The 26069-nt window shown below is 51.1% G+C and overlaps 1 protein-coding gene across 1 annotated transcript in view; it reads left to right on the forward strand.

Annotated features, from left to right (window-relative positions):
- Nucleotides 1-26069, forward strand: part of LOC309641329 (uncharacterized protein) — a 38973-nt gene that overhangs the window by 5008 nt on the left and 7896 nt on the right. The window contains exons 3-13 of the mRNA XM_082421174.1: nt 9952-10584; nt 11836-12044; nt 12659-12719; nt 13198-13293; nt 14220-14384; nt 14513-14638; nt 15142-15362; nt 15838-15869; nt 17174-17491; nt 25432-25518; nt 25608-25752. Of these exons, the coding sequence (XP_082277300.1) occupies nt 9952-10584; nt 11836-12044; nt 12659-12719; nt 13198-13293; nt 14220-14384; nt 14513-14638; nt 15142-15362; nt 15838-15869; nt 17174-17491; nt 25432-25518; nt 25608-25752 (2093 nt within the window). The remainder of the gene's footprint in view (nt 1-9951; nt 10585-11835; nt 12045-12658; nt 12720-13197; nt 13294-14219; nt 14385-14512; nt 14639-15141; nt 15363-15837; nt 15870-17173; nt 17492-25431; nt 25519-25607; nt 25753-26069) is intronic.

Genomic DNA, 26069 nt, shown 5'->3' on the forward strand with positions numbered 1-26069 from the left:
GGATGGGCACCAGGTACGTCTATTCTCCTGCCCTCTGGTTGCTGCTGCCGCCATTGCCCATCCCGCAGTCGTGGAAAATCTAAAACAGCATGCAGACCACAGGCCCTCCTCGCTGACAGGGTCTGTGGAGCAGGCAGAAGCGGTGGGGTGCCACGTGCTTCTTGGCCTCATTCTCTGATGCAGTTCCCTTGTGTCTCCTTTTCCTCCCACCCCTAGGCTGTGTGAAGGTGTTGGGCCCATGAATATCTGTGAGTAGATGAGCCCTCCCCAGTGGTTCTGGGGTCTTGGGAGCTGATCGACCCTTAATAGACCACACTGGCCCCTGCCCAAACCTCAGCATGCTTCCCCCACCCCAAAGGAAGAGTTCTGTTTGCCTGGAGCTCCTGGCAGATGGAGAGGCTCTCCCTCAGAGCTACCCAAGTCTATGGGAGTCAGAATCAGGAGCAGACATGCAGCGTGGTCCCAGTGCTTCAGGGCCCAGAAGCTGCAAGGAACCATATAGACAAGGGGATGCTTTTCTAGAGAAAGAGGATTTGAAGCAGGCTCAGACAAATAGAAACAGAGAGGGTGAAGCAGAAGATAGGGCTCTGGGGCAAGAGGAGAGACATGTGGGGAACTGCTAAGCACTTTATGTGGCCGGAGTGAGAGACATGGAAGTTGGTAGCTGGGATGGGAATGTCCTTAGAAGTGAGCTGCAGCAGGTGGGGGCCTGGCCTGGCCGAGATGTTTCAGGGCAGGGCCCTGAGCATCCCTTCCTGTTAGCGCAGCTGTGAGCAGCTCCAAAGGCGCCATCCTCTACGAGCCAAGTGTGGTCAGCACACCCATGTACTGTCCAGGGGACACCAGTGTCCTCAAGAGCAGCGGGGGCTGCAGCATCATGGGTACCAGTGAAATCTACATCCCCTGTGAGCCCCAGGGGCTACTGGGCTGTGGAAGCAGGCGGAGCTTCAGCGTGAAGCTAGGGGCTGGGGGTGGCTCTTCCTGCCACAAGTGTTAGTACAGCCCCAGAGGCTAGAAGCCCAGGGGACAGGGCACCAGTCCCCAGCCTGGATGTTGTCCCCCTGCCACCAGGGTTGAAGACAAGGCTATTCCAAAATCCCACCTTCCTGTACTGATCGAAGTTTTCCCTTGGGTTTTCACCGTGAGCTGCCCCTCAGGTATCTTCAAGAGTCACCTTTCACTTAGCTGTGTGCAGACCCTGCGCTAGGTCCTGGGGTGGGGGTGGGATGCAAAGAACGGAAATGCATCCGCCGTATCCCTGGACCACTCACAGTCAGGCTCTAGTGCGGCCAAGAGAATGGCAATGGCCCCCAAACACTTCTCTTCCCCACGAGAAGGCCAAATGGGCACATCACAGTTCTGCTTTCTGGATCATCCCATGGAACTTTCCCCACAAAGCCAGCCTCCCCCGACCCCCTTACATTCCCCTCCTCTCTTACCTCGGTCTGTCATGCGCCTAAAAAGTGAACTCCTTTCCACACCCACCTAATACATGCACTATTACAAATATCAATAGGAGACACCCCCAAATCCCATTCCAAATTCCCAAGCCAAGTGCCAGGATTTCAGCTTCGCTCGGGACCTGTCCATGGTCCTCTCAGTTAGCACACAGAATCAAGAGGTGGTCTTTGGGCAGTAGATTTACCTGCTCAGGTGTGTTGAACTGGCGCTATAAAAATACATTTTTTCCTGAGCTCACAGTGGCAGCTGACGGCTAAGAAATGCCTAGCACAAAGGCAAGGGGACATGGAGTATTTACTGAGCAAAGGGACAATCAAGAGCTGACGTTATTTGTTCAATGGAATCAGCCCCACCCCTACCCTCTGTACGCAGCCATCCCTCTCCTGCTCCCTCTCCCTTGAGTTCCTCTTGCTTTGGGTCTGATGTGAACGTGCTTTCCTGGTTGCAGTGATACGGGGCTGCCTCAGCACACTTGGAGGCTCTGACTCAGGGGCTGCGAGGGAAGAGGAGGTGCTGGGCTGACCCCACCTCCCCAGAGCACACCTCTTAGCCCTGAATTGTGCTGCATCTGCAGAAGCCCTGCCCACCCAGGGATCCACGTCTCTGCCATGAGCCTCCGGGCTTGTCTATTCCCAATAAACTGACGGTTCCCAGGCTACAGGAATCAGGATTATTGGCACTGCTCTGTGGAGGGCAATGAGGCTGAAGGGGAACTGATGGGCAGCTTTGGGGAACTGGGGGCCGGTGCGGGGTGTGGGGTTGGGAGTGGAAATAGAGGTTATTATACAAAAGGGAAAACTACATATGAATGATTGGCAAGTGGCCTGTGGAGTGAGTGTGGAGCCATACAAATTCCACTTCAAACCTGCACATCACACCCCAATAGTTTGCAAGTCACCTGCCACGTTAAAAACCACAGCCCTATTCCCCACAGGCCTCCTCACCACATGGTCCCCCGCATATGTCCTAGAGAAAGTCTGTCATGTCTGTACTCAGCAGCCTCAAAGCCTGGGCTCTGCCTCCCCAGCCAGGTCCCCAGGCAGGGCAGGTGCAGGCCTGGGGAAAGCAGGGAAGACAGACAGCAGACTGGCCAGGGCGGGGCACCCCCTAGCCTCCTCTCCCTCTCGGGAGCCCCAGGACCTGGAAATGAGACTTGGTGGCAGCAGTTCCACCCTCTGCCTGGCCCTGATCCCCTCCCTGTTGCCTCACTGATCCCCTGTAACAATCCCCCCATTACAGATGCCCCCTTGTGGCTCCCCTCTCTTGAGCGCTGGGATGCAGCTCCTCTTCCCCCACAGCCCCGCATAGGGCATCTCTTCTGTGCCAAGCCCTGCATTAGAAGCTGGTGATACAGAGGTGACTACAACACGCTCGGAACCCTAGGGTGACTCTCAGCCTCACAGAGGAGTCATAAGCAGTGACAGCCAGAGAGAATGGAAACGACAAGAAAAAGCAACTTGTGATTATGCCAGGCAAGGAGATCAGAGAGAAGTTCACAGAGAAGATTACAAGGGTAGGGTCTGAACAGACAAGGGTTACCGATTTATGGGCAGGATATTCAAAAGAACCCATCCACTTGCTTTTTCATTCATTCAATATAATATTTATCAAGCACCTGTTATGGGTCAGACCACCCAGGGGCTGGTGTCTCTGTGGTGAACAAGGCAGCCCCAGTCAGGGCTGACCTACCAGTAGGGACAGTAGACACAGTTCCTAGAGCCCATGGTAGGGACCATAAACTGGTGCAGCCACTTTGGAAAACAGTCTGGCAGTTCCTCAGAATGTTAAACATAGAGTTACCATGTGACCCAGCAATTCCACTCCTAGGTAGATACCCAAGAGAAATGAAAACATGTCCACACAAAAACTCGTACGTGAATGTTCATAGCATCACTATTCCAAGAAGTGGAAACAACCAAATGTCCATCAGTGGATGAATGGATAATCAAAATTTGGTCTATCCATACAATGAAATATTATTTGGCCATAAAAAGGAGTGAAGTACTAATACGTGCTCCAACATGGATGAACCTTGAAAACATGAGGGAGATAAAAGAAGCCAGACACAGAGACCACAAATTCTATGATTCCGTTCATATGAAATTCCAGATTAGGGAAATCTATAGAGACAGAAAGCAGATCTGTGGTTGCCTAGTGGGCTGGAGGGAAGAGAAGATGGGGTGGGGGGGAGAGCCAAAGGTTTCTTTTGAGGCAATGAGAACATTCTAAAAGGGACTGGGGTGATGGTTGCACTTATCTGGGAATATACTAAAACCACTGAATTGTACATTTTAAACGAGAGAATTATATGATATGTGAATTATATCTTAATAAAGCTGTTTTTAAAAAATGGGGCCCTGGCCCCAATCCATGCCCCTGGGGCTTACAGCCTACCTGAGGGTACAGACCTGGAACAGGAAATTACAGATGTCAGGCTTGTTGTGAAGGAGGACATAACTGAGGGTCCCACCCTGGTCACAGGCCTCGGGAAGGTCCCCAGAGGAGGGCGCAGGCAAGCTGGATCCCAAAGGCCAGCAGGACTGAGGGGAAGCAAGGAAGCCCAGCGGGGGCTCCATGCTGAGAGATCAGCAACCGTGAGCCAGAGCACGCAGCGAGAGGGCCGGTGACTTCAGGGAGGCACATCCACACCCAGGGAAGGAGGGGACGGGACAACGGGGGCCTCATGGCCTCCATTCCCACTTGAAGTCCTGTCACTCTGGACCTGGCCCTAGAGCCAGCTAAGCTCCTTGCTGATTAAGCACTCAAAGCTCTGAAAACTACAGGAATGCTCTGGCCTGCAGTCCGCAAAAACAGAGATGACAGTAGGCCACCCACCTCTGTCCCAAAGATGACTACCCAAGGCCCAGGAGACACCCCAGTGGAGTAAAGGAGGAGAAGGAGAGAAGAGTCCCCCACCCTCACCATGAGGTGGGCTTGAGCCTGGCGACCATCCCTTTGGGAATTCCCATCCCAGAGTGGCCCAGGCCCCAGGGGAAGGGAGACTTGTCTGGAACCATCCACTAGGCAGACTCATCCCAGTAGTGAGGGCACCCCAGCTCAGTCCTGGATGTGAGCTACAGGCCCCGCACGCCCTTCTAGAGCCTCCCCCAGGGGATCCCCCTCAGTGCTGTGCAGCCGTGCCCCCATTCTATCCTTCTCTCCAGGGAGGAGGTGACTCTAGGCAGACAGGACAGAAGCGCTTCCTGGTGGTTCCCTGGGCGGTTCACCTCCATCACCTGGGCAGACATCTGAGCTTCTCCCAGGACCTGCCCTGCACCTACAGGGAGGATCAGGGCCCTCCCTGCCCTCGGAAGGAAGGGAGAACCGACTGCTGGAAGCCAGAGCCTCCCTGCATTCCACTCAGCCTCGGGAATCCAAATCCCAGCCCTTCCCAGAGCGCCCCCATGAGGACAGGTGGGGAACAGCCCACAGAGGCCTTGGGCGGGTGGGAGGACCCTGAATGAAGCCCCTTGTTTTTGTGTCTGTCTCCCCCGAATGTCTCCCATTTCTTGTCCCTCTTCTCCTTAGGAGAGCCTTCCTTGCCCCACTGCCTCCTCTCTCAGATGCCCTCTGCCCTTCCCCTGGGTCCCCCAGGATCCCTTCCTCATCCCAGTCCCATCAGTGGCCCCAGGTGGACCCACTACCGCCGCTTTCCCCTTGGGGATCGGATTGGGGGAAATGGCTGCAGAAATGGAACTGTGGGCGGAGGAGGGGAACTTCTTAGGATCACCGAGTCTGGTAAAAGGAAGAGGGCTGAGCCCAGCAGGCATCCCAGCACCTAATCTTGATGTCAGGCTCACATCAGCACCCCATAAAGGTTTGTTGAAGCAAACTGACCTGCACGCCTGCGAGCAGGTCACCTGTCACATTTCACCCCGACAGGGGATAGCTGTGTGGGCAAGTGAAGAATTTGGGCTAAACCTGAAAAAACTCATCCTGCCTGAAAGGGTGGGGATGGGCTCAAGCAAGAGGGGTGCTTTGACTCTCCCGGGAGGTGTTTAGATTCTATCCAAGCATCACTAGTCTGTCAGGGCAGAGGGCTCTCTCCTCATCGCCCCCCTCCTTCTGCTGGGGGACTGCTGAGCTTCCCTTCCCACCAGGGCAGGTCTCAGCGTGAACACCTCCCAGTGAGTGCCTCTCTCCTGCGCAAACTTGTCCCTAGGCAAAACGGAAACACTCTGAAGAAGGCGGCTTTAGCAAAGCCTTCTCACCATCTGGATTTCCCTGTCACCCTCCTCCCCTCCCACAGGCACGCGCGCACACACACACACAATCACACACACAGTGCAGCCACGGTGCGCCCAGGGTTCGCAGGCTCTGCTCAGCCAACCAGAATGGCCCCCTCCCCTCCCATCCCCTCCTCCCCGCCTTGTCCTCATCAGCAGTTCCCCCTCCGCCCCAGGCGGTTAGCATCGAGATGAGCCAGCAATCTGTCTACACTAGCTCAGCCAGCAGATCTCAGGATTACATCCAGACCAACTCTCAACAGGAAGCAGAAACTGTCAGAGCAGCAAAAGCCCCAGCCCAGAGTTTCCAGGGCAACTCCACCCCTCTCCCCACCTGCCACCCTTTAAAAAATGGCTGAGGATTGTGTTTTGCATTGTCTGGTGAGATAATGCCTCAGAACTATAAACTGCTGATGGCGACAGCCCATCTCCGAAAAGGGGTCATGTGTGACTGGTCTCAATTACCCCCACCCCGCCTGGGCTGTTAAGGTTGAAGGAAGCTGAGCCACGGGACAGCCCCGGGAATGGCTGGTGGGGAAATGATGCCGCAGCCACTGGAGCGGGAAGTAGGTGGGGTGCTGGATGGGAACAGAGATGACGGCTTACCAGTGAAAGGAGGATTGTGCAAAAGAGAGGGGAAGGGGGCAGAGAGAAAAAGAGGGGGACGGAGGGGGGAAAGAAATGGATGACAATGACCACACCAGGCTCCGCACAGCACACACCCCAAACATTTTCACGTGTAACCCGCACATACTGTGCAGTAGGTATAATTCCATCTTACAGATGAAGAACCTGAGGCTTAGAGAGGTTAAACAATTTCCCCAGGTCATTTGTATACCATGGAGAGCGAATGTTGCACAGTGATAATAAAAGGCAAGCAGACTTTTAGTTGGGTGTATTGTTGTTTTTAAGTTCTCTGCAGACAAGCACCCCTGACTGCCTACATCCAGGATGTGCCACTACCGTGCCCTCTCCATGCCACTGCCCAAGGTCACACTGCTGACTGACGGCAAAATTGGGATTGAACCCAGTTCCATTTGACACCAAGGGCTGTGTCAAGTCTTCCGTTCCCGGCCTGGCACACTCACTGGTGTCCTCTATGCCATCCCTCCTGCTCCCTTCCCCTTTTCCCCTCCACAGGGGTCCCGCATCCCCTTCCCAGCCACCTGGATCCCCTTGCCTGGCCTCAGCAGAGGGGGATGCCCTTTCCTCCAAGCAGCCAGGCTCGCACCCCAAGAGGCTGGAGCTGGAGGGCAAACTGGGTTGACCCTCTCTGAGCTCTTGGATTTCGGCACCATCCACCTCAGGGTCATTCCTGTTCATTTTGGAGACTAGAGTCTCCTCTTCCTGAGATACTTCCAAAGCCAAATGACCAAATTCCTCTTCTTTCACCCCCTGTCCTCTCTCCCTTTTTCCTCCTGCTTTTAATCTTGGTGGTGTCTTCATTCATTCAACAAAACCATATAGCATGCCTCCCACATGTCCCCACTATCCTAAGCAGGAGACACAGAGGAGGAAAAAAACACACAGCAGTGCCTGCCTCCTGAAGCTTGTATTCCAGCCTGGGAAGACAGATGATAAACAGGCAAATCCATGCAGGAAAGGACCTCAGACTGTAAGCACTGTTAAGGAGAAGAGGAAGCGGGGAGGGGGAATAGAGAGTACATGGGGGAGGGGGCTTTAAAGAGGGGGCGACCCATGAGCAAAGAACTGGGAGAGTTGAGGGACCTGGCCATGTAGCCATTTGCAGGAAAAGAGTTCCCAGCAGAAAACAAAACAAAACAAAAAAAAAAACAGCAAATGGGAAAGCGTCTGAGTAGGAGTTTTCCTGCCTGTCTGATGGACACACAGGAGGCCAGGGTGGCTGGAGCTGGGTGAGCAGTAGGACGGATAGAGGGAAGTGAGGTCAGTGAAAGAGGAGGGCAGACTATGGAGAGTCCTGTATGGCATTTACTCTGAGCAGGATGGGAAACCACTAGAGGCATATGAGCTTAGAAATGGCATGATCTGACATGTTTTTAAAGGACCACTCTGACTATGGTGTTAAGGAAAATCAGAGGGGGCAAAGGAGGAAGCAGGGTGACCAGCTGGAAGGATACTTCAATAGACCCTGTGAGGAGTGATGGGCTTGGACCAATATGGTAGCAGTGGGGTGATGAGAAATAGTAGGAGTCCAGGTATATTTTGAAGGTAGGACTTGCCAATGGATTGAATGTGCGATATGGAAAAAGCTGAGGAATAAAGGATGACTCCCAGATTTTTGGCCTGAGTCACTACAAGGATAGTGAGCCTGGCAAGTGGAACATATTTCATAGGAACAACCAATCGGGAGAACAGCTTTGGATAGATGAAGGTTGAGATACCTAATCGATATCCAAGTAGAGACGTTGATCAAAATATACATGTGGGGCACAGAAGGGATGTCTGGGATAGAGATGCACCTTGGCAGTCATCAGTGGAAAGATGGTATTTAAGTCATGAGGCTGCATGATGTCATGAAGGGAACAAGTATAGATAAAGACATGAACAGGTACAAGGGCTGAGCACAATGATGCTGTGGTGTGTACAGGTTGGGGATATGAGGATAAACTGGTTGAGAAAACTGAAAAGAAGCAGTCAGTAATATGTAAAGAAAATCAGGAGAATGTGGTGTCTGGAAACCAAAAGAAGAAATTGTTTTAAGGAAAAGGGAATGATCAACTATGTCAAATCCTGCTAAGTTAAATGAGAGCTGAGAACAGACCAGTGAATTTAGCAACCTGGAGGTCACTTGCAATCTTCACAAGAAGTATTGTGTTATTATTATTTTTCTGCTTCTCCCTTTAGACATACACCTGATAGCTGGGTCTGTATAAAAGAGTAGTAAACTAGGAACAGAGGAAAACTTCCTCAACTTGATAAAAAATATATATATCTACCAAAAAACTACAGCTAACATTGTACTTAATGGTAAGAAACTTGAAGATTTCCCACCAAAAATCAGGAATAAGGCAAAGATGTCCCCTCTCACCACTGCTTTTCAACATCACATGCAGTAAGACAAAAAAAAGAAATCAAAGGTATAGAGATTGGGAAGGAAGAAAATAGTGAAGACCTGAGCTGCATAGCTCCAGAGAAAAGCACATATCCCCTTCCAAGTAGAATCCCAAGTGAGTATCCAGTCAAGCACACGTTCCCCCAGGCACAGACAAGTAGGACAAATCATGTCACCCTCTAGAATAGAAAAGGCAAACATCTGTCTCTGGGTCCTGAAATACCTGTGATATTGATTAACAATGATAATGATATCCAGTGACTTAGAACTTTTCATCTCCTACCCAGATTCTTATTGCTTGGTGTCTCTCCCTCCTAACCAAAGATTCATCAATAATGCAAGAAACCTGCATAGGCAGGACTATAGATCAGCCCTAATGTGTATTTTGGGGGCTCAAAATCATGTGGTTAACTTTCCACACAGATACATGGCCAAATCATACAGAATTTTGGCCTCAAATTATGCCACAAAAGTATTGGTTGGTGGAAGTCCTCAAGATTAATCTCCCCCCACCACCATGAGGATAGAGACCGTCTTTTCATCTCTGTACCCTCGGCACCAAGTACATTACCTGAGAGAGAGTAACTGGTAATTGTCAAATGAATAAATGAATGTATGAATGAATGGATCTCCTTTGAGTGTCTCAAAGCAGACATGTATCTACACTACCTCAAGTGAGCTTTAGTGACGATTCAATTTTTATGTAAACGGTGAAATCAGATCATAGAGGTCAGATAAAACACTGCAAAATGTTTTTGGACTGTTTAATCCATCTACAGGGATGCAACAAACTGTATTCTCACCGTATCATTTCTTACTTAGAGCTATGAAGACCCTGCCTGTCTTCTGCACACCCCCGTCTATTGAGGGGGTTATCTGCATAGCTGCATCCCTTGCAGCCTCTGGCTGGAGCAGTTGCCATCCTAACTTTCTGGCGGTTAGCCACACTTGCTGTGGAAAGTCTATTGGATTTATGGCCAAAGCAAATTAAGGTCCCCATAATGGCAATTGTGGTCGACTTGTGGAAAAAGTAGGACCATAACGTTTATGTGTTTATACGTTTTTAATGTTTATAGGTTTGATGTTATGGCCCTGATTCTGAGGATTATAGGTGTGTCTGAGATTAGCTCATTATGAAGGAGGTTACAGGCTGGAAGAGTTTCTGCTAACTACCCAAGCTCATAAATGCTTCCGAATGGCTTTTTCCATTTTTATGGGGCCAATCCTCAGGTCCTCACACACATAAAAGAGCTGAGAGGGATCCACTGGCCTCAGAGGGACTCCCAGCTCCAGCTCACCCTGCTCTGCCGTCGCTGCTTGGCTCTCAGCCAGGACACCATCATGTCTCGCCGATCCTACACAGTCAGCTGTGGTCGCCGTGTGGGCAGCTTCAGCTCTTGCTCAGCAATGACCCCCCAGAACCTGAACCACTTCCGGGCCAGCTCTGTCTCCTGCAGGAGTGGGTGCAACTTCCAGGGTCTTAGCGGCTTTGGCAGTCGGAGTGTCATCAGGTTTGGATCGTGCTCACCCAGGATAGCAGCTGTGTGCCCTCGGCCCATCCGCTACGGAGTTGGCTTTGGTTCGGGCAGTGGGATGGCCTTTGGCTTTGGTGATGGTAGTGGTGCTGGTCTGGGGTTTGGAGCTGGCAGTGGCCTCGGCTATGGCTTCAGCGGCCCTGGCTTTGGCTACCGAGTTGGAGGAGCTGGAGTGCCAGCAGCCCCATCCATCACAGCAGTGACTGTTAACGAGAGCCTGCTGACCCCTCTCAGCCTGGAGATTGACCCTAATGTCCAGAAGGTGAAGAAGCATGAGAAGGAGCAAATCAAGACCCTCAACAACAAATTTGCCTCCTTCATTGACAAGGTACTTGTGACAGCTCAACCTCTGGGTCTGGGATGATGAGACCTAAATGCACTGAGATGTTCTTTCCCTTCAGAAGAACTGGTCCAGACCTAGGGCATCGACCTTGACCCCAGATCCTTCAGGCATCAGCCAAAGGCATGGCAGTATGATTTCTGGGTCACTCTGCTGCAGAGCAAGGATTAGCCTGAGGAAACGCTGCATGGAGGGATAGATTAAGACAGCGGTAGTGTCTTCTGGGGGAAGGAGGAACATCCAGCCAAATCTGAAGGCATCTGAACAAGCTAAGACCTACCACCTAGCCACTTAGAAATATCTCCCAGACAGGCTAGAAACACGAACACCTACACCAGGTGTTGGCTGGTACAGGTTTAAGAGGTGTTATCCTTTGAGATCCTCATGCTTTCTTTGAAGTTTTCACGGTTTCTGAGGCTGAGTGGCCACACCTGTTCAGGCTTAAAGAAATGGAGAATGGAGTTGAGTAATTTTTGTACAAAGCAAAGAATTCATACCCCTCCCCCACCTGGGATATCCAGATTCAGCTGAGTCGCCTAGATTGAGGGAAACAGTAGGGAATGACCACTGGTGGTCACTGGTCTTCAGGCTGATGAGAGGAACAGAGAGGTGGAACTGACAGAGAGGTGGAACTGACACAGCCCCAAACCCATGTCCATGAAGACATGGGATGCTCTGTTGTGTCTGAGATTGGAAACTCACCTCTGTGAGCTTCATTTCACTCTGAAAGGAGGGGTTGGAGCAAATGGTCTCTATGTTCTCCTCCAGCTCTATAAGTCTCAGCTGATGGAATTTCTGGGGTGATGGGTATGACTTATGACCTGAGAATTCCCACCTCCTAATACCACATCCCAGCCCAATGTACTTTACTCTGCTCCTCATTCCCTGCTAGGGATGGCTGAAATCAGTTTTCAGATGTAGGCAAACCCCAGCTCAGGTAGAATCGATCTCCAACTTCCCAGTGAACCAGCCCTCACCTTTCTCAGAGGGTTGAAAGGGAAATGGTTGAAGAGCTTTGGTTCCAAAGCTTCTGTTTGTAGCTAAGCCTGGTTGAGCGTGAGGAGAGGTCGCAGACCCGCTCCGCCAGACTCTACTGAGTTAGAGGAGGAGCTGAAGTCAACAGAGGAGGGAACGATGTCACCACAAGTTTAAGTCACCTCTGGCCATCTGAGCAACGTTGACATATAGGTAACTATATCAAGCACTTCAATTGCCATGTCTTTGCCCCTGTGGATTTAGGTGCAGTTCCTGGAACAGCAGAATAAGCTCCTAGAGACCAAGTGGAACTTCCTCCAAGAGCAGAAATGTGTCAGGAGCAACCTGGAGCCCCTGTTCGAGAACTACATCACCAACCTGCAGAGGCAGCTGGACGTAGTGAACAGCGAACGGGCCCGGCTGGAGGCTGAGAGGAACAGCATGCAGGATGTCCTTGAGGGTTTCAAGAAGAAGTGAGTGGCTGCTGGACTGCACTGACCTAGGATGGGCATGGGCTGGTCCCCAAAGCAGCAGCCAAGCTTGGATGAGAGCTGTTGGAAGGATCAGGGTTGAATGCTGGTTTCAATTCCCAGCCTGAAGACAGGGGTGGGGACGTGATATGTATGGGAGGAGGAGGCCCTCCATGGGTCCTGAGGAAAAAGGGGACTTGGAATTGGGCATGGTTGTCCCTAATCCTGCCTGTGAGCATGGGTGAGTTGACCCCAGAAAAGGAAACTCTCTGGTTTTGAGAACAGTGCCCAAGTCCAGCCACAAATAGGGTCCTACTTCCTCTAAGGTCAAGTGCAATGACCCTAAGGCTTTTCCAGCAGAGGAGCACAGCAAAGGTCCAGATTTTTAGACCCCGCATCCAATTTGAGAAAATAAAAGGGATTTGGAGAAACCAAGGGCCGTGGACTCATAAAAGGTCTTAAAGATGGGACAGAGTGGTTGAAAACATGCAGATGGCAACAGGAAGCCAGGCTCCTGGAAGGAGCAGAGAGGTCACAAGAGGTGATAACTGGGGAGCTGGGAGTAACCGGCTCTCAGTTCAGAGTGAGAACTCACCCTCTTCATCCTTATCATCCAGGTATGAAGAGGAGGTGGGACTCCGGGCCAATGCTGAGAATGAGTTTGTGGCTCTGAAGAAGGTAAGGAGAGCAGCAGGCCCAGGTAAACTTCTCCTCCAGGCAGGCAAATGTTCTCGCAACTCCAGGACACTGCCCGGGCAGCCCTGTGAATACTCACACACAGGGGACCCCACTGTTGCGGTCACAACAGCTTCCCTTCGAAGTTCTGATTTGGCCTCCAATGACTTAGGATTGGGTCTTCATGAGAGCAGAGGTCTGAAGGGATGACATTTGAAGAGTCTTGGATTATCCAGACTCTTCTTGCCTCTAAATAAGCATCAGAAAATGTCCAGCATCCCTGGGGGTTTCATGCTGTATAAGGGAGAAGAACAAGAGTCACTAAGCTGTATTTCCACCCAATGACTTTCCCATCTGTCCCACTTGGCCTGGCCCTGTGGGAATTGGCCTGGTCTTCCCACCCACCTCCAGAGCCTGCCAAGGTGGGGAGGTGAAACAGTGCACAACTAATGAGTATTTTATCCTTCTCTCTTTGATACAGGATGTGGATACAGTTTTCTTAAATAAGTCTGATCTAGAGGCCAACGTGGATACCTTAACTCAGGATATCGACTTCCTGAAAACCCTATACATGGCGGTAAGGGCTCATCCCCTCTGAGCCATCCAAGGAGCTCAATGCGTGGTCTGGACTCCCTGGGGGATTCACTGGACTAGCGTATTTTCTAACATTTGGTATCATACATCTTTCCTCCCATCCAATCTATATCCTCTATATGTTGATGTATGTACCAGTGGAGAAGGTAAGGGGAGCAGGCTTCTCAGCAGCCTGACTCAGGTCTATGAATCAACTCCTTGGATCTATGAGCCAACTCCTTGTGGACCAATCAAAAGACTGGGGTCTAGGAATGTCACTTCCTATCTACTGATGAGAAGACCCTGGAAAACTGATTTGCTAGGAGATGCAAGAAAAATTGCGTTACCTAATTAGTCAAATGAACTAGCGATCTTTTGCTTCTGTTTGGTCTGGGATAGACCCAATCAGAGCTAAATGGCTGGCTCTGAGTGGAAAGGCTGAAGAAAGCTCCCTCTGGGGCCCTCACCTTGCAGGCCAGTTCCCAGCCCTCCCCCAGCCCCACCCCCGGTTCTATTAAGGACCTGGGATATAGGAATTCCTAGACCACCATGTTCTAGGATATTGTCAGCTCTCAACGATCCAGACAGGCCCAGCCACTGTGTGGATAAACCAACGAAAGTTTAAGCTTTAGCATGGTCTCACTCCTCTCCATGAAGTCCCTAGGCCCCCATGGTTTTAATAGTCACCTAAGAAGTTAAGGTGTTAAAGGAATGTCTCCTAGTATATAACAAGGGTTTAAAGTCAAACTGAAACGGTTCTGGGCCACCTCTTTTTCTTTGCTTTTGGTTTGGATGATCTGCCCCATTGCTTTGCTCTGAACAAACAAGCAATGCTCTCTCTCCTGACTCCACATCCTGGGGACCCTGTGGCAGAGCCCCGGCCACTGACGGGACGCTGAGCCCATCTGTCTCGCTGATCCTACAACACAGGAAATCCAGTTGCTGCAGTCACACATCTCTGAGACATCAGTCATCGTGAAGATGGACAACAGCCGGGACCTGAACCTTGATGGGATCATCGCCGATATCAAGGCCCAGTATGAAGAGATCGCCAGGCGCAGTCGGGCTGATGCAGAGGCCTGGTACCAGACCAAGGTAGGCAGGAGGGCGCTGGGGAAAGGGTGTAGGCAGCCCTGGGGTCAGACTCATGGATGACAAAGTGGGCTGTGATCTTGACCCAATCTTCAAGCCCTCGGAATACCCCTTTCTCCCCCACCCCCCAGTATGAGAAGATGCGGGTGACAGCTGGCCAACACTGTGACAACCTGCGTAACACTCGGAATGAGATCAATGAGCTGACCCGCCTGATCCAGAGGCTGAAGGCAGAGATCGAGCACGCCAAGGCTCAGGTGGGCGAAAGAAAGGAGAGAAAGCCCCACAGGGAGGACAGGCAGGGCCCCAAGCTTTGGGGAGCCCAAGTCGGAAGATGTGGGGGAGGCCACCAGGACCCAGAAACAGAGGAATATAGGAATTAGTCCAGGAAGACTTCCTGGGGGAGGAAAATGTGGAACCAGGGAAAGAGTCTCCCATGTAGAAGGAAAGACCTGGGGCTGACTTAAAGGGGCAGGTGAAGCAGAAAGAATGGCTTTACTCTCTGGACCCCATTGGTCTTAGAGCAGCAGAAATCAGTAAGTGCAAAATCAGTGAGGATAGAAATGGAAGATAAGCAATGTTCCGCTCCCTGGTGACATCAAACTACAGGATGACAATCCCTGGGAAAGCAGCCTCCACGGGCTCCATCCCTGGCTTAGCACCAGGCTATGTGCCCACTCACAGGGGGCAGAGTTTCTAGCCTGACCTGAGGATCCCCTAGTCCCTGCCAAAGCCCACCTGCAAACTGCCCTCCCCACAGCGCTGCAAGCTGGAGGCCGCTGTGGCCGAGGCTGAGCAGCAGGGCGAGGCAGCCCTCAGCGACGCCAAGTGCAAGCTGGCGGAGCTGGAGGCCGCCCTGCAGCAGGCCAAGCAGGACATGGCACGGCAGCTGAAGGAGTACCAGGAGCTGATGAACGTCAAGCTGGCCCTGGACATCGAGATCGCCACCTATAAGCGCCTGCTGGAGGGCGAGGAGATCTGGTAAGTGCTCTCAGGGCAGTAGGTGGGAGTGGGGTCAGACTTCTGGCTTCTAGAAAGACTAAGTGGGGGAGGGAACTATGTGAAGAATTGCTGAAATGGGCACTCTCTAGAGGTAACTATTTTTTCTGCAAACCTTAGACCCCTTGGCAGGGGTTTAGAAGATGGCTCTAGATCTGTGCCTCTCAGTGCAAGCCTGTAGACAGGCTGCACCAGAATCACGGGGAGTTCTGCTTGATTGGTCAGCTTGTTTTAAAATAAGAAAGAAAGAAAAGAAGAAGACATTCCCTCAAATATTTTGATACAATAGTTTTGGGGCAGGGATTAGGAACGTGTCGTTTTTCAAAGCTCCCTGATGCTTGTGCAGCCAAGGACGAGAACCACTGGTCCACTGGTCCACTGAGCCAAGAAAGCCCTCTGATAGCACCTAGGTTTTCAGGGAATGACACCTTGTGAACTTGTTTCTTTCTCTCTCCAGGATCTATGAAGGTGTTGGACCAGTAGACATATGTAAGAACCTTCAGTCTTTTCCTCTTCACACATTTCTCTCCTGGGGCCCTTCAAATTTCCTTTAAACTCAAGCCCACGTTGGGGTCAGGAGCCCATGGCCAGATTGGCCATGACAGCCAGGGGAGCAGGGACCATCTGGCCCCTAAACTGAGAGCAACCCTTTAGCTGAGGTCTGAGACATCCCCAGAGCCTTCCTCCCCGGAGCTAAGCAATCACAAAGGTTTGCAGGGCCTGGTAGGTGGGAGAGGGTTCCAGAAGAGAGTCAGCCTTTTTGCTTTGGGTGGTCTTGTCCCTCAAGGGCAAAGACCGGAGGAGGAATGGAAAGGCCTGTACCAGGGAGTTCCCTCCCCTCCTGATGGCAGAGGATGGCAAGGCTAAACGCAAGTCCCCTTGCTGCTGCTGCGGCTACTGCCGCCAAGCAAAGCGCTCAGGGCCTGTGCTGGGCTCTGCAGGATAGCGACACAAAGAAGGTGAGACCCAGCCCCTCCTCTCCAGAATTATAATCTTCTTGAGATGGGTCCTATCCACTGTCAACCTAAATCTCAAAACCCCGGGGGGAGGAATAGGCACGGGCATCCCCCTTTTATTCGATCAGAGAAAATACAGGACTCGCCAGAAACCACAAAGGTAGTCAATGGCACGGCCAGAATTCAAACCCAGATTTCTGATCCAAAAAGCGCAAATATACACAGCTGTGTATGCTAAACCGGGTGGGTCACAGATGGCAGGAAGGATCCTGGTGAGAGGAGAAGGAAGACAGGGGGGCTGTCCACCCTGGGGGCTGGTCTAAGCAAGGTTTAATCAGATTAGGGTCCTGGGTCATGGGGGTGTGCCCAGTGAAGACCAGAGGGCTAGAGGGCGGAGCCATCAGTGGGTCAGGAGGAACGAAGGACTACCTTTTTGATGGGCAATGTGGGGACCGCCAAGGAGCATGATATCGAGAGAAGCCCTGTGGCTTCATGGAAGCTACTGACGCCGGTGCTGGGTAATCCAGGTCACTACCCGCCTCACTCAGCCCAACCTGACTTTGGCCGTATATAAATGATGGTGGACTTACGGCTATATGCCAACACCCGGGGAACTGGCTGAACTCTTCCATTTAAGTCCGAATGTTTGACTTGAGTGGAGTCACAGCCTTTGAGACACCCAGACAAGAGAAGGGAAAAGTGGGTACTGATTATGTAGACAGTAGGAACTACTTGGACCCAGGCCACTTCCCCTGATGCCGCCGCCCGTCCCTCCCCCCACCCCCAGTGGGAGGCGGAGGACGAGGCAGCCTCACTGAGGGTTTCATCCTCCCACAGCGGTGAGCAGCTCCCGGGGCGGCCTGGTGTGCGGGCCCGAGCCTCCGGTCACCACCTGCAGCCTCTCCCGCGGCGGGGTCACCATCTCGGGCCGCACCAGCACCCGGTCCAGCGGGTTCTGCGGCTCGAGCGTGGGCGGGGCCCAGGTCGTGGGCGGCGGGGACGCGCTGAGCGCGGGCTCCCGGGGGTGCTCGGTGCTGGTGGGCGAGACCTGCGCCCCCAGCGTCCCCTGCCCGCTGCCCACCGAGGGCGGCTTCAGCAGCCACGGTTCCAGCGTCCGCCTCGTGTCCACCACCACCTCCCGACGGACCAAGTACTGAGAGCCGAGCGCCGGGCCAGCCACCGACCGGGAAGAACCATCTCCACGCCTTCTGCTTCTGTCCCCAACGTGCCCAGATTCTGGGCCGAGGGCGCTCTAGGTACCCCTCCTGCCAAGAAGCCAAGGGCTGCTCTGCCTGGCCTGTGCCCTCTGGGGGGATTTTTTTCACCACCTAGACGCTCCATCCACAGCCCCAGCGGACTGGCCTGTCCCTGGCTCCCAATTTCCTTCCTTTGGGTCACTCCTCACCACCCAGCCCAAAGACCTCAAGAAATGCAGATTCAATACAATTACAAAAATCAGCATGTTGGGGAGAAACAGGCCAGTTCAGAGCGATGGTGTGTCTGGGCACCATCGCCGTCCTAGCTTTGGATTAACTTAGAGAATGGAGAACTGGCTGTCCACACGGCAGGTGTCCTCAGCCGCCGTCCTCTGCTTCCCTCCCCTTCCTTTTCCTGGCAGGAGAAGTTTCTTTCCTTCTCTTCCTGACCCAGAAGGATCCACCGTTTTCGGTGGGCCAAGGGATCCCTGAGTCCCCAGAGATGGTTCTTCTCCGAGTGGCATAGGTCCTAGCTGCTTCTCTTCCTGGGGTGTTGGGGTAACCCTGGCATGCGAGTCCACGAGGTGGGTGGGTGCTGGTAGAGAGGCGGACCCTGCAACACTCCACGCCGCTGCTGGCGGTGTGAGGGAGGCCCAGCTCTGTTCACTGCAGGGGTGTTTATGTCTGCACGCTCCAGGGAGGCCTGGGCTGGGGTGGGTGCCTGTCTGTACTGCTCTTTGTGTGGCTGGGATTTCAATAAACTTGCCAAGCTAGCATCACTAGGACTCTGGCCTTTCCTTCCCAATCACACTGGGGATGGGGGAGCTTGCCTCCTAGACTCCACTAGCCCACCCCCCTGGGGACTTGCCAAGGGCAGAGGCTGGTGTCCTGGGACAGAGGAGGTACTGAGGAAAGAGCGCTCAGGCCCCTCCCTGGAGGGGCTCACAGCTCAGCAAGGGAGATGAGACATATAGCAAAAGCTCTGAAAACGAACGCCAAGCAGCCCGCTTCTCTCCACGCATTGCCCTCCAGCCTCCTCCCTACCAGGGCGAAATCTTTCACTTGTTCCCCAGGTCCCACCCCGCCCTCAGTTCCTCTGGGATCATTGCAGGGGCCAAGAGACCCAACCATGTGTTTAGCGGGTTGGAACTTTCAGTCCACCCTCCCCAACCTCCAGGGAAGGAAGCAGGGCTGGAGGTTGAATCAATCAGTCAATCCTGACTATGTAATGAAGCCTCCATAAAAAACCCATGAGGACTGGGGGATTCAGAGAGTTTCTGAGTTGGTGAACATGCGGAGATGTGGGAGGAGTGGCACACGTGGAGAGAACGCGGACGCTCTGCACCCTTCCCCCATACGTTGCCCTATACATCTCTTCCATCTGGCTGTTCCTGAGTTATATCCTTTTATAATAAACTGGTAATCTAGTAAGTAAAATGTTTCTCTGAGTTCTGTGAGCCACTCTAGCAAATTAATCAAAGCCAAGGAGAAGTCTTTGAAACTTTCAATCTATAGCCGGTTGGTCAAAAGTCCAGGTGACAGCCTGGGTTTGCATCTAAAGCAGGGTTGGGGGTGGGCAGTCTTGTAGGACTGAACCCTTGACTGTGGAATCTGATGCTATCTCCAGGTAGATAGTGTCAGAATTGCATTGAACTGTGGGACACCAGCTGCTTATTGGTACAAGAAACCCCATGAACACACACACACAAACACGTTGGAACTGTGACCAGAACTCTTAACGTGCGTCTTGTGCAACCACAGAGGACCCCACACCATAGAAAGTCCCCACCCATGGTTTAATGACTCTTGTCATCATCTTGAAATCCTTAATAATTTTTAACAAGGGGCTCTGCATTTTTATTTTACATTAAGCCCCACAACTGTGTAGCCAGTCCTACCTGAATAGCTGCATTTCTACTAAAAGAATTGAACATGTAGTTTAAAATCTTCCAACAAAGAAAACTTCGGGCCCAAATACCTTTCCTGGTGCATTCTACCAAATATTTAAGAAAAAATTCAACCCACATTCTTCCAGAAAGCATAAGAGGAGGGAAAACTTTCCAACTCCTTTTACGAGACCAGCATTACCCTGATACCAAAACCAAGCAAAGAACTAATAAGAAAAGAAAAACTACAAATCAATATCTGTCATGAACCTAAACATAAAAATCTTCAACAAAATATTAGTAAATTGAATACAGCAACAAATAATAGATAACACATCATGGCAATGAGTTTATCCTAAGAATGCAAGGCTGGTTCAACTTTCAAAAACCTATTAATGTAATTCATGACATTAACAGACTGAAAAGGAAAAATCACATGATTATCTTAATAGATACACTAAAGGATTTGACAAAATTCAACCTCCAGTCATGATAAAAACTCTCAGCAAACTAGGAATAGATGAGAACTTCCTTGACCTAAATGGCGTCTAATAAATAAATAAATAAATAAATAACAAAGTAACATCCTACAGTTAACAACATACTTAATGGTGAAAGTCTGAATGATTTCTGCCGTAAGACTGGGAAAAGATAATGGTATCTGTTCACACCACCCTTAGTCAGTATTACACAAGCTGGCCTAGCCAGTGAACTAAGGCAAGAAGAAGAAATAAAAGTCATATGGTTTGGAAAGGAAGAAATAAAACTCTTTCTATTTTCAGAAGACATAATTTTCTATTTAGAAAACCCCAAGGAATCTTTTTTCTAAAACCTACTAGAACTAGTAAGTGAGTTTAGTAAGATTATGGGATGTGAGTTCAATGTACAAAAACTAATTGCATTTCTATAAAAGCAAAGAACAGTTGGAAATTAAAACATTTTAAAGTATTTTTAACATTCACAATAGCACCCAAAAAAGTGAAATACCTAAGTATCAGCCTTTAAAAAGGATCTGTATGCTAAAAACTACAAAACGATAATGAAAGAAATCAAAGAAGACTTAAATAAATGGAGATATATACTATGTTCATGAATTGGAAGACTCAATATTGCTAAGACATTGATTCTCCCCCAAAGATGACATAAGGTTCAAACCTGTGGACTCACAGACCCCGGTTCAAATCCCAGGCTCTCTACTTAAAATAGCTGTGTGACCAAAAGTAATAATAGGCAAGAATAATACTTATAGATTGAACTGAGCAGAGTTTCAAGTGTGTTTTGTGTTTTAACTTGATTTTTTCAACAATCTTAGGCAGTAGGCACTTTAATAATTTCCCTTTTGACAGATGACAAAATCAAGGCCCAGGGGTCAAAGCAGAGGCATTCTGACTCAAGAACTCAGACTCATCACCACCATGCTGTTCTGTCTGTCACAATCTCACTAAGCCTCTTGCCTCATCTGTAAAATGGAAAATAGTTCCTATTTCAAAGATTATTAGCACATAGCCTGGCACACAGTGATGCACAATAAACGGTTGCTACTGTTTTGATGGTGATGGTGGTGGTGGTTCTAGTTTTACTACTAATGGAGAAGAGCTGTGTTCAGCAGCTCAGCCACTCCAGGACCAAACACGGGTGGACACCGAAGTGTCAGCGGACTGTTTCCAGCGACTGCACCGAAGCCCCAGCTCTGATCCGCAGGCAGGCGGCTCCCTAGCCTTTCCGTTCCGGCAACCAGGACTGAGCTTCTGCGCGGCTGCCTGTCGGGCTTTGCTGCCCTCTGCTGGCCACCAACTTCCCTGGAGACACCGCACCAGGGCATTTTCAAAGCACTCTCGCAATAGGATTTTGTGGAGGGAGAGGGGAGTTTTTTGTTTTTTGTTTTTTTCTTTTTTTTAAATCAATTTCCCTAAGTTTTTTTTTAATTTTTGTATAGTTGATTTACAATATCGTGTTAGTTTCAGGTGTACAGCACAGAGACTCATTTCTATATACATATACAAATATGTATATAAATATTCCTTTTCAGATTATTTTCCCTTATAGTTTATTACAAAATATTGAGTACAGTTCCCTGCGCTATGAGAGGGGAGTCTTTTAAAAACAAATTGTTTTCTCCAAAACTGTGTTTAGGACACAAACATTGAAACACTGAATAGCAACTTTAAGAAAAGAAATCCACCCCCTCACTCACCAGCCCAGCACAGCACTGTTTTCACCATACTGTGTCTCTGTCAGTCTGTGTTCCCACAGATGCTCAGAAAACCACAGCCTTGAATCAGGAAAGAGCCATGGAGGGCTCTGTGCCCCATGGTTTTCAAACTAAGTGTGCTCCTCAGGGCTCAAGGGCCAGAGTTTCCCATCAGTGGCATTTAATGACACACATAAAATATTTAAAGTATCCAAGACATCCATTCATTTACACAGTCATTCAATCCGCAAGTATTTACTGGACACTTACTCTATCCCCAACACTGTTCCAAGTGCTTGGGAACCATCAATGAACAAGATGGACAAAAATCCTGCTTCCATGGAGTTTATTTTAGGGTGAGAGGAAAGACTGATAATCATCAAGAAATAGAATAAACAGGGCAATTATAGGGTGTGTTAGAAGGTGTTAAGTGCTATGGAACAAAGAAATAGATCAGAGCAGGATAAGCTGGATGGAGAACGCTCTGGGAGGAAGAAGGCAGGTTGCCATTTTTAAAAGAAATGCCAGGGAAGCCTGTTTGAGAGGTGACGTTTGGGCAAAGAGCCACAGGTGGCAACGGAGCAAGCCATGTGGTGGAGGGAACAGCATTCAGGGCAGAAGGGCCAGTCAGTGCAAAGGCCCTGAGTCAGGAGTGGGCCAGGTGTGTCTGAGGAGCAGAGGGAGGCCGGTGTGGGTGACGAGAGCAAGGGGATGAGGTGAGAACTGTAACAAGAGGGACAGGCGGTGCATCATTAGGACTTTTTTTCTTTCTTTCTTTTTTTTACTTTGAGTGAAATGGAGAATTATCGGGGCATTTGAGCAGAGGAGTGACACAGCTCAGTGTCTTAAGGGGATCACTGGAGTGGGGGGGGGGCAGGGTAAGCAGAGACCAGCATGTCCATCTTATCTGTTTGTATAGCTGGATAGATAGATAGACAGATAGACAGACAGACAGACAGATATAGCTAGATAGCTAGCTAGATAGCTAGATAGCTAGCTAGCTAGATAGCTAGCTAGCTAGATAGATAGATAGATAGACAGACAGACAGGCAGGTTTATATAGCTGTTTTCCTCCTAAGATTTAGGGAAATGGTTCTACTGCTAAAGAAGAAGAGAAGGAGGAGAAGGAAGAGAAGAAGACGAGGGAGGGGGAAGGGAGGGGGAAGGGAGGGGGAAGGGAGGGGGAAGCTGCCAGGAACCCCAGGGTGGAGTAGGAAACCTCTCTCAGCCAATTAGCACTTGAAGACTTCCTGGAAAAAGTGGCCTCTCGGGAGCATTTTAAATTATGGGAGGGCCATGGGTTTTCGGGGTGGACATTCTGACACTGGGTGTGGCTTTCAAAAGGTGGGGGTAGCACAATGGGACAGGACCAAAGAGCATGATGAATGCCAGCACCCAGGACAAGAGGGTGTGGAGGAGGCTAATTGGAGTTAGCCAGGCAGCCCTGGAAAGGGCGTTTAGTGAGCTGCCTGCTGAGCCAGAGAAGAAATCACAGCCTTGCTCTGACTAGTCCAAAAAGGCTTCCTGGAAGAGGTGGCCGTCTGTTCTGGGACATTCCAGGCAAAGGTGTGACCAGGGAGAGGGCTTGGGGATAGGGAGAGGGGGCCGGAGAACCCACAGGGCACATGTGGGCAGTAAATGAGGAGAAGGCCAGTAAAGAGAGATCCAGCTCCCACCCCAGCACCCAGACAAGGATCTGGTCTCACTAAGTAGTGTGCTTGGGTGATGGGTAGAGATGGGCATGGTTCTATGGGTTCTCCGTGCCTCCCTTGGGTAGAACCAGATGGCAAAGACCCAGGTCCCATAGGTCTTCACAAACCCCCCAGGGCGTTGTGCCAGATTGGCCTGATCTGTGAGTTTCTCACTTGCCCAGGATGACCTGGGAACAGCCCCATAAAGACTCAGCTTCCCCCTCCAGCCCAGCCCCTTCGATCCAAACCACCATGTGGACGGTCTTCCTGAGCATTCCCCACAGGCCCTGGGCTCTGCTGCCACCTGCAGTGAGGCAAATTTCACCCAGCGCCCACGAGCACATCCTTGTGCTGGGCGGGGCCCGCCCTCACTCCCGGCACACCCGCCCAGGGGCTCACACCCTGGTTCTGAATAGTCCTGCTGGTCCTGGATGGGTCTTTTATTTCTGAAGGCAGTGGGGTATCTCCAGGTCTCCTGAGTCCCCTGGCTCCCCTTCCCCATCCTCAGTGCCTAGGCCCAATTTGAGGTGGAGGCTTGCGGGGTGTGTGTGTGTTGGGGGCCTGAGGGAACAGCTGACACAAGAGCCTCCCTCTGGGGCTAAGCCTCCGCTCCCTCCTGCTACCAAGAGGCAGAAATGGGTTTTCCATCCTCTTCAATCAGCTGAAGGAGAGCAGAGGCTCACGGGAGTTGAGAAGCGGATGAGGTTTTATGGGCTCTCCAGGCTGGCAGAGCGGAGGGCCCGTCCCTCCTCCACCTCCCGTGCTCAGGCCCCACCCTCCTCACTTTCAAAGGGTCCGAATCCCTCTTGGCCACACCACACCATCCAGGTCTACACCACCATCAGTCAGTGAGCTCACTGTCCGAGGCTCAAGGATACATCCCTGGATCCAGGCCAGCAGGGCCCCACTTGAGGGGTGGGGACTGGGAAGCCATCCCCCGTGCTCCCCAGTATAGCCTCCTCTCTCCACCCCAGACTCCACCCCAAATTTGTACACTAGTGAAATCAGGTTAAAGAAAACATTAAAAGCAGCCTTGAAAGGATAATGAAATCATAAATGTGCAGAGGAGGTGAAGCCTGTGGACGGGGCAAGGAGCAGGCCCACTCTCTGCTGGGTGAGGGGATGCAGGGGGTGGCAGGGGAGTTTCTGATAGGAAGCAAGAGTCCCTTTCCTTTATACAGACCCTTTTGGTCCCCAAAGCATATTCTTGTGTATTATCCACTTAATCCCCCCAACAACCCCAGAAGATAAGAATGAATCCCACATTATGGCCAAGGAATCAGAAGCTCAGAGAGGTTAAGAGCTTCCCCAAAGCCACACAGCTAGGTAGTGTCCAAGCTGACACTTAGACCAGGTCCTCCAATTTGGATTCCATTGCCCAGATTGCTAAATGCCAGCTGCTTCACCATGGGTGACTATGATCTGAAGACTATTTGGGGCCAGCTAGTGAGGCCTCCTGCTCCTTGCCTACCCAAGGTCTCTGCCCTACGTGGAAGGACAGGTGTGGGATGTGGAGATAGAAACCAGTCAGCTTGGCGCTGGGCAAAGACCTGCAGTGGACCTGGCTGTGAAGACAAGGGCAGACCCAGGATGGAACGTGGGGCATCTGAGGGAGGATTCAGGGAACCGTGGCACAGGGACAGCATTCGGTTCTGGGAGGCTCCCTGGAGGGGTTGTCACCCTCAGAAGAAGTTCCTCAGCCCTTCTTCCTGAAGTTCCTGACCCCTCAGGGGCCTGGCTATCCTCCCTCAGCACCGACCGCATCCCCAGGTCTGTGCTCAATGAACATTAAAGACTATCCATCATTATCCTAATAAATGGCCCCAGGACACACAGGGATGCAGGGATGTTAGAAGGAACCAAGAGTTCAGAGCCCCCAGGAGCCAGAAATCACAGTGTCCTTGGATAGAAAAAAGCCACCTTCCCACTCCCGTCTCTGCAGAGCAGTCTCTGAATGTTCTTCTAGGGGTGACAATTCTGGGCCTGACAAACAGGATGAGCCCCTGCCCTGGCTGGTGGTCTTGGAAGGAAGTGAGACTCACAGGACCTGTTTCTTCTTAAAGAGCCCAGGGACGGTGTCCAGAGCAAGACCGTAGCAGCGAGGTTATCCCAGCTTCTGCCATCCTTTCAGCCAAGTGGGAGAAAGTGGCTAAAGGGAGGCGCCCCCCTTATCCACAAGGGGCCGCCACTGTGGCCACTGAGAGTTGCAATTTTGCAGGTGAGAAATGAGGACTCTGGAACAGAACCTTCTAGGGTGGAATCCAGAAGGTTCTAAGAGACCACGTGCTCCAGCCCTCTGTTCTGCAGGGAGCATGGTCAAAATGGCCCCTCTGGACCTGAACCACCTCCAAGCAATGCTGCCTGAGTGGGTTTGGACTCACCTGATCTATCAGCCTCTGAAACACATCGATGTACTTGAGAATGTGTTCAGTGTGGAGCCAAGAGGACAGAGGTGAGGACCGCTGGTGGTCTCACCCAACCTGGGACCCTAGAACTTCTCCCTGGAGACAGTGGCCCCAGCCCCTACCCCATGCCCAGCCACCTCAGACTGTTGTGGAGTTCAAACCCGCCTCCAGGTGTGGGTGGAGACCATCTCACAGGGAGACTGTGAGAAAATTAATTACCTAATGTACATAAATGAGCTTTGAAGATGAAAAGTGCAAACGCACAGTATCCCTAATAACATCTTCAATACTTTTAAGGAGGCCCAGAGTTGCCGCTGAGCTCACCTTTAAGACGAGTCCTTGGGGAGTTGCTGGCAAACTCCCC

Source organism: Balaenoptera physalus (assembly GCF_965194825.1).
Source record: "Balaenoptera physalus genome assembly, chromosome: 13".
In the NCBI taxonomy this organism is placed as follows: domain Eukaryota; kingdom Metazoa; phylum Chordata; class Mammalia; order Artiodactyla; family Balaenopteridae; genus Balaenoptera; species Balaenoptera physalus.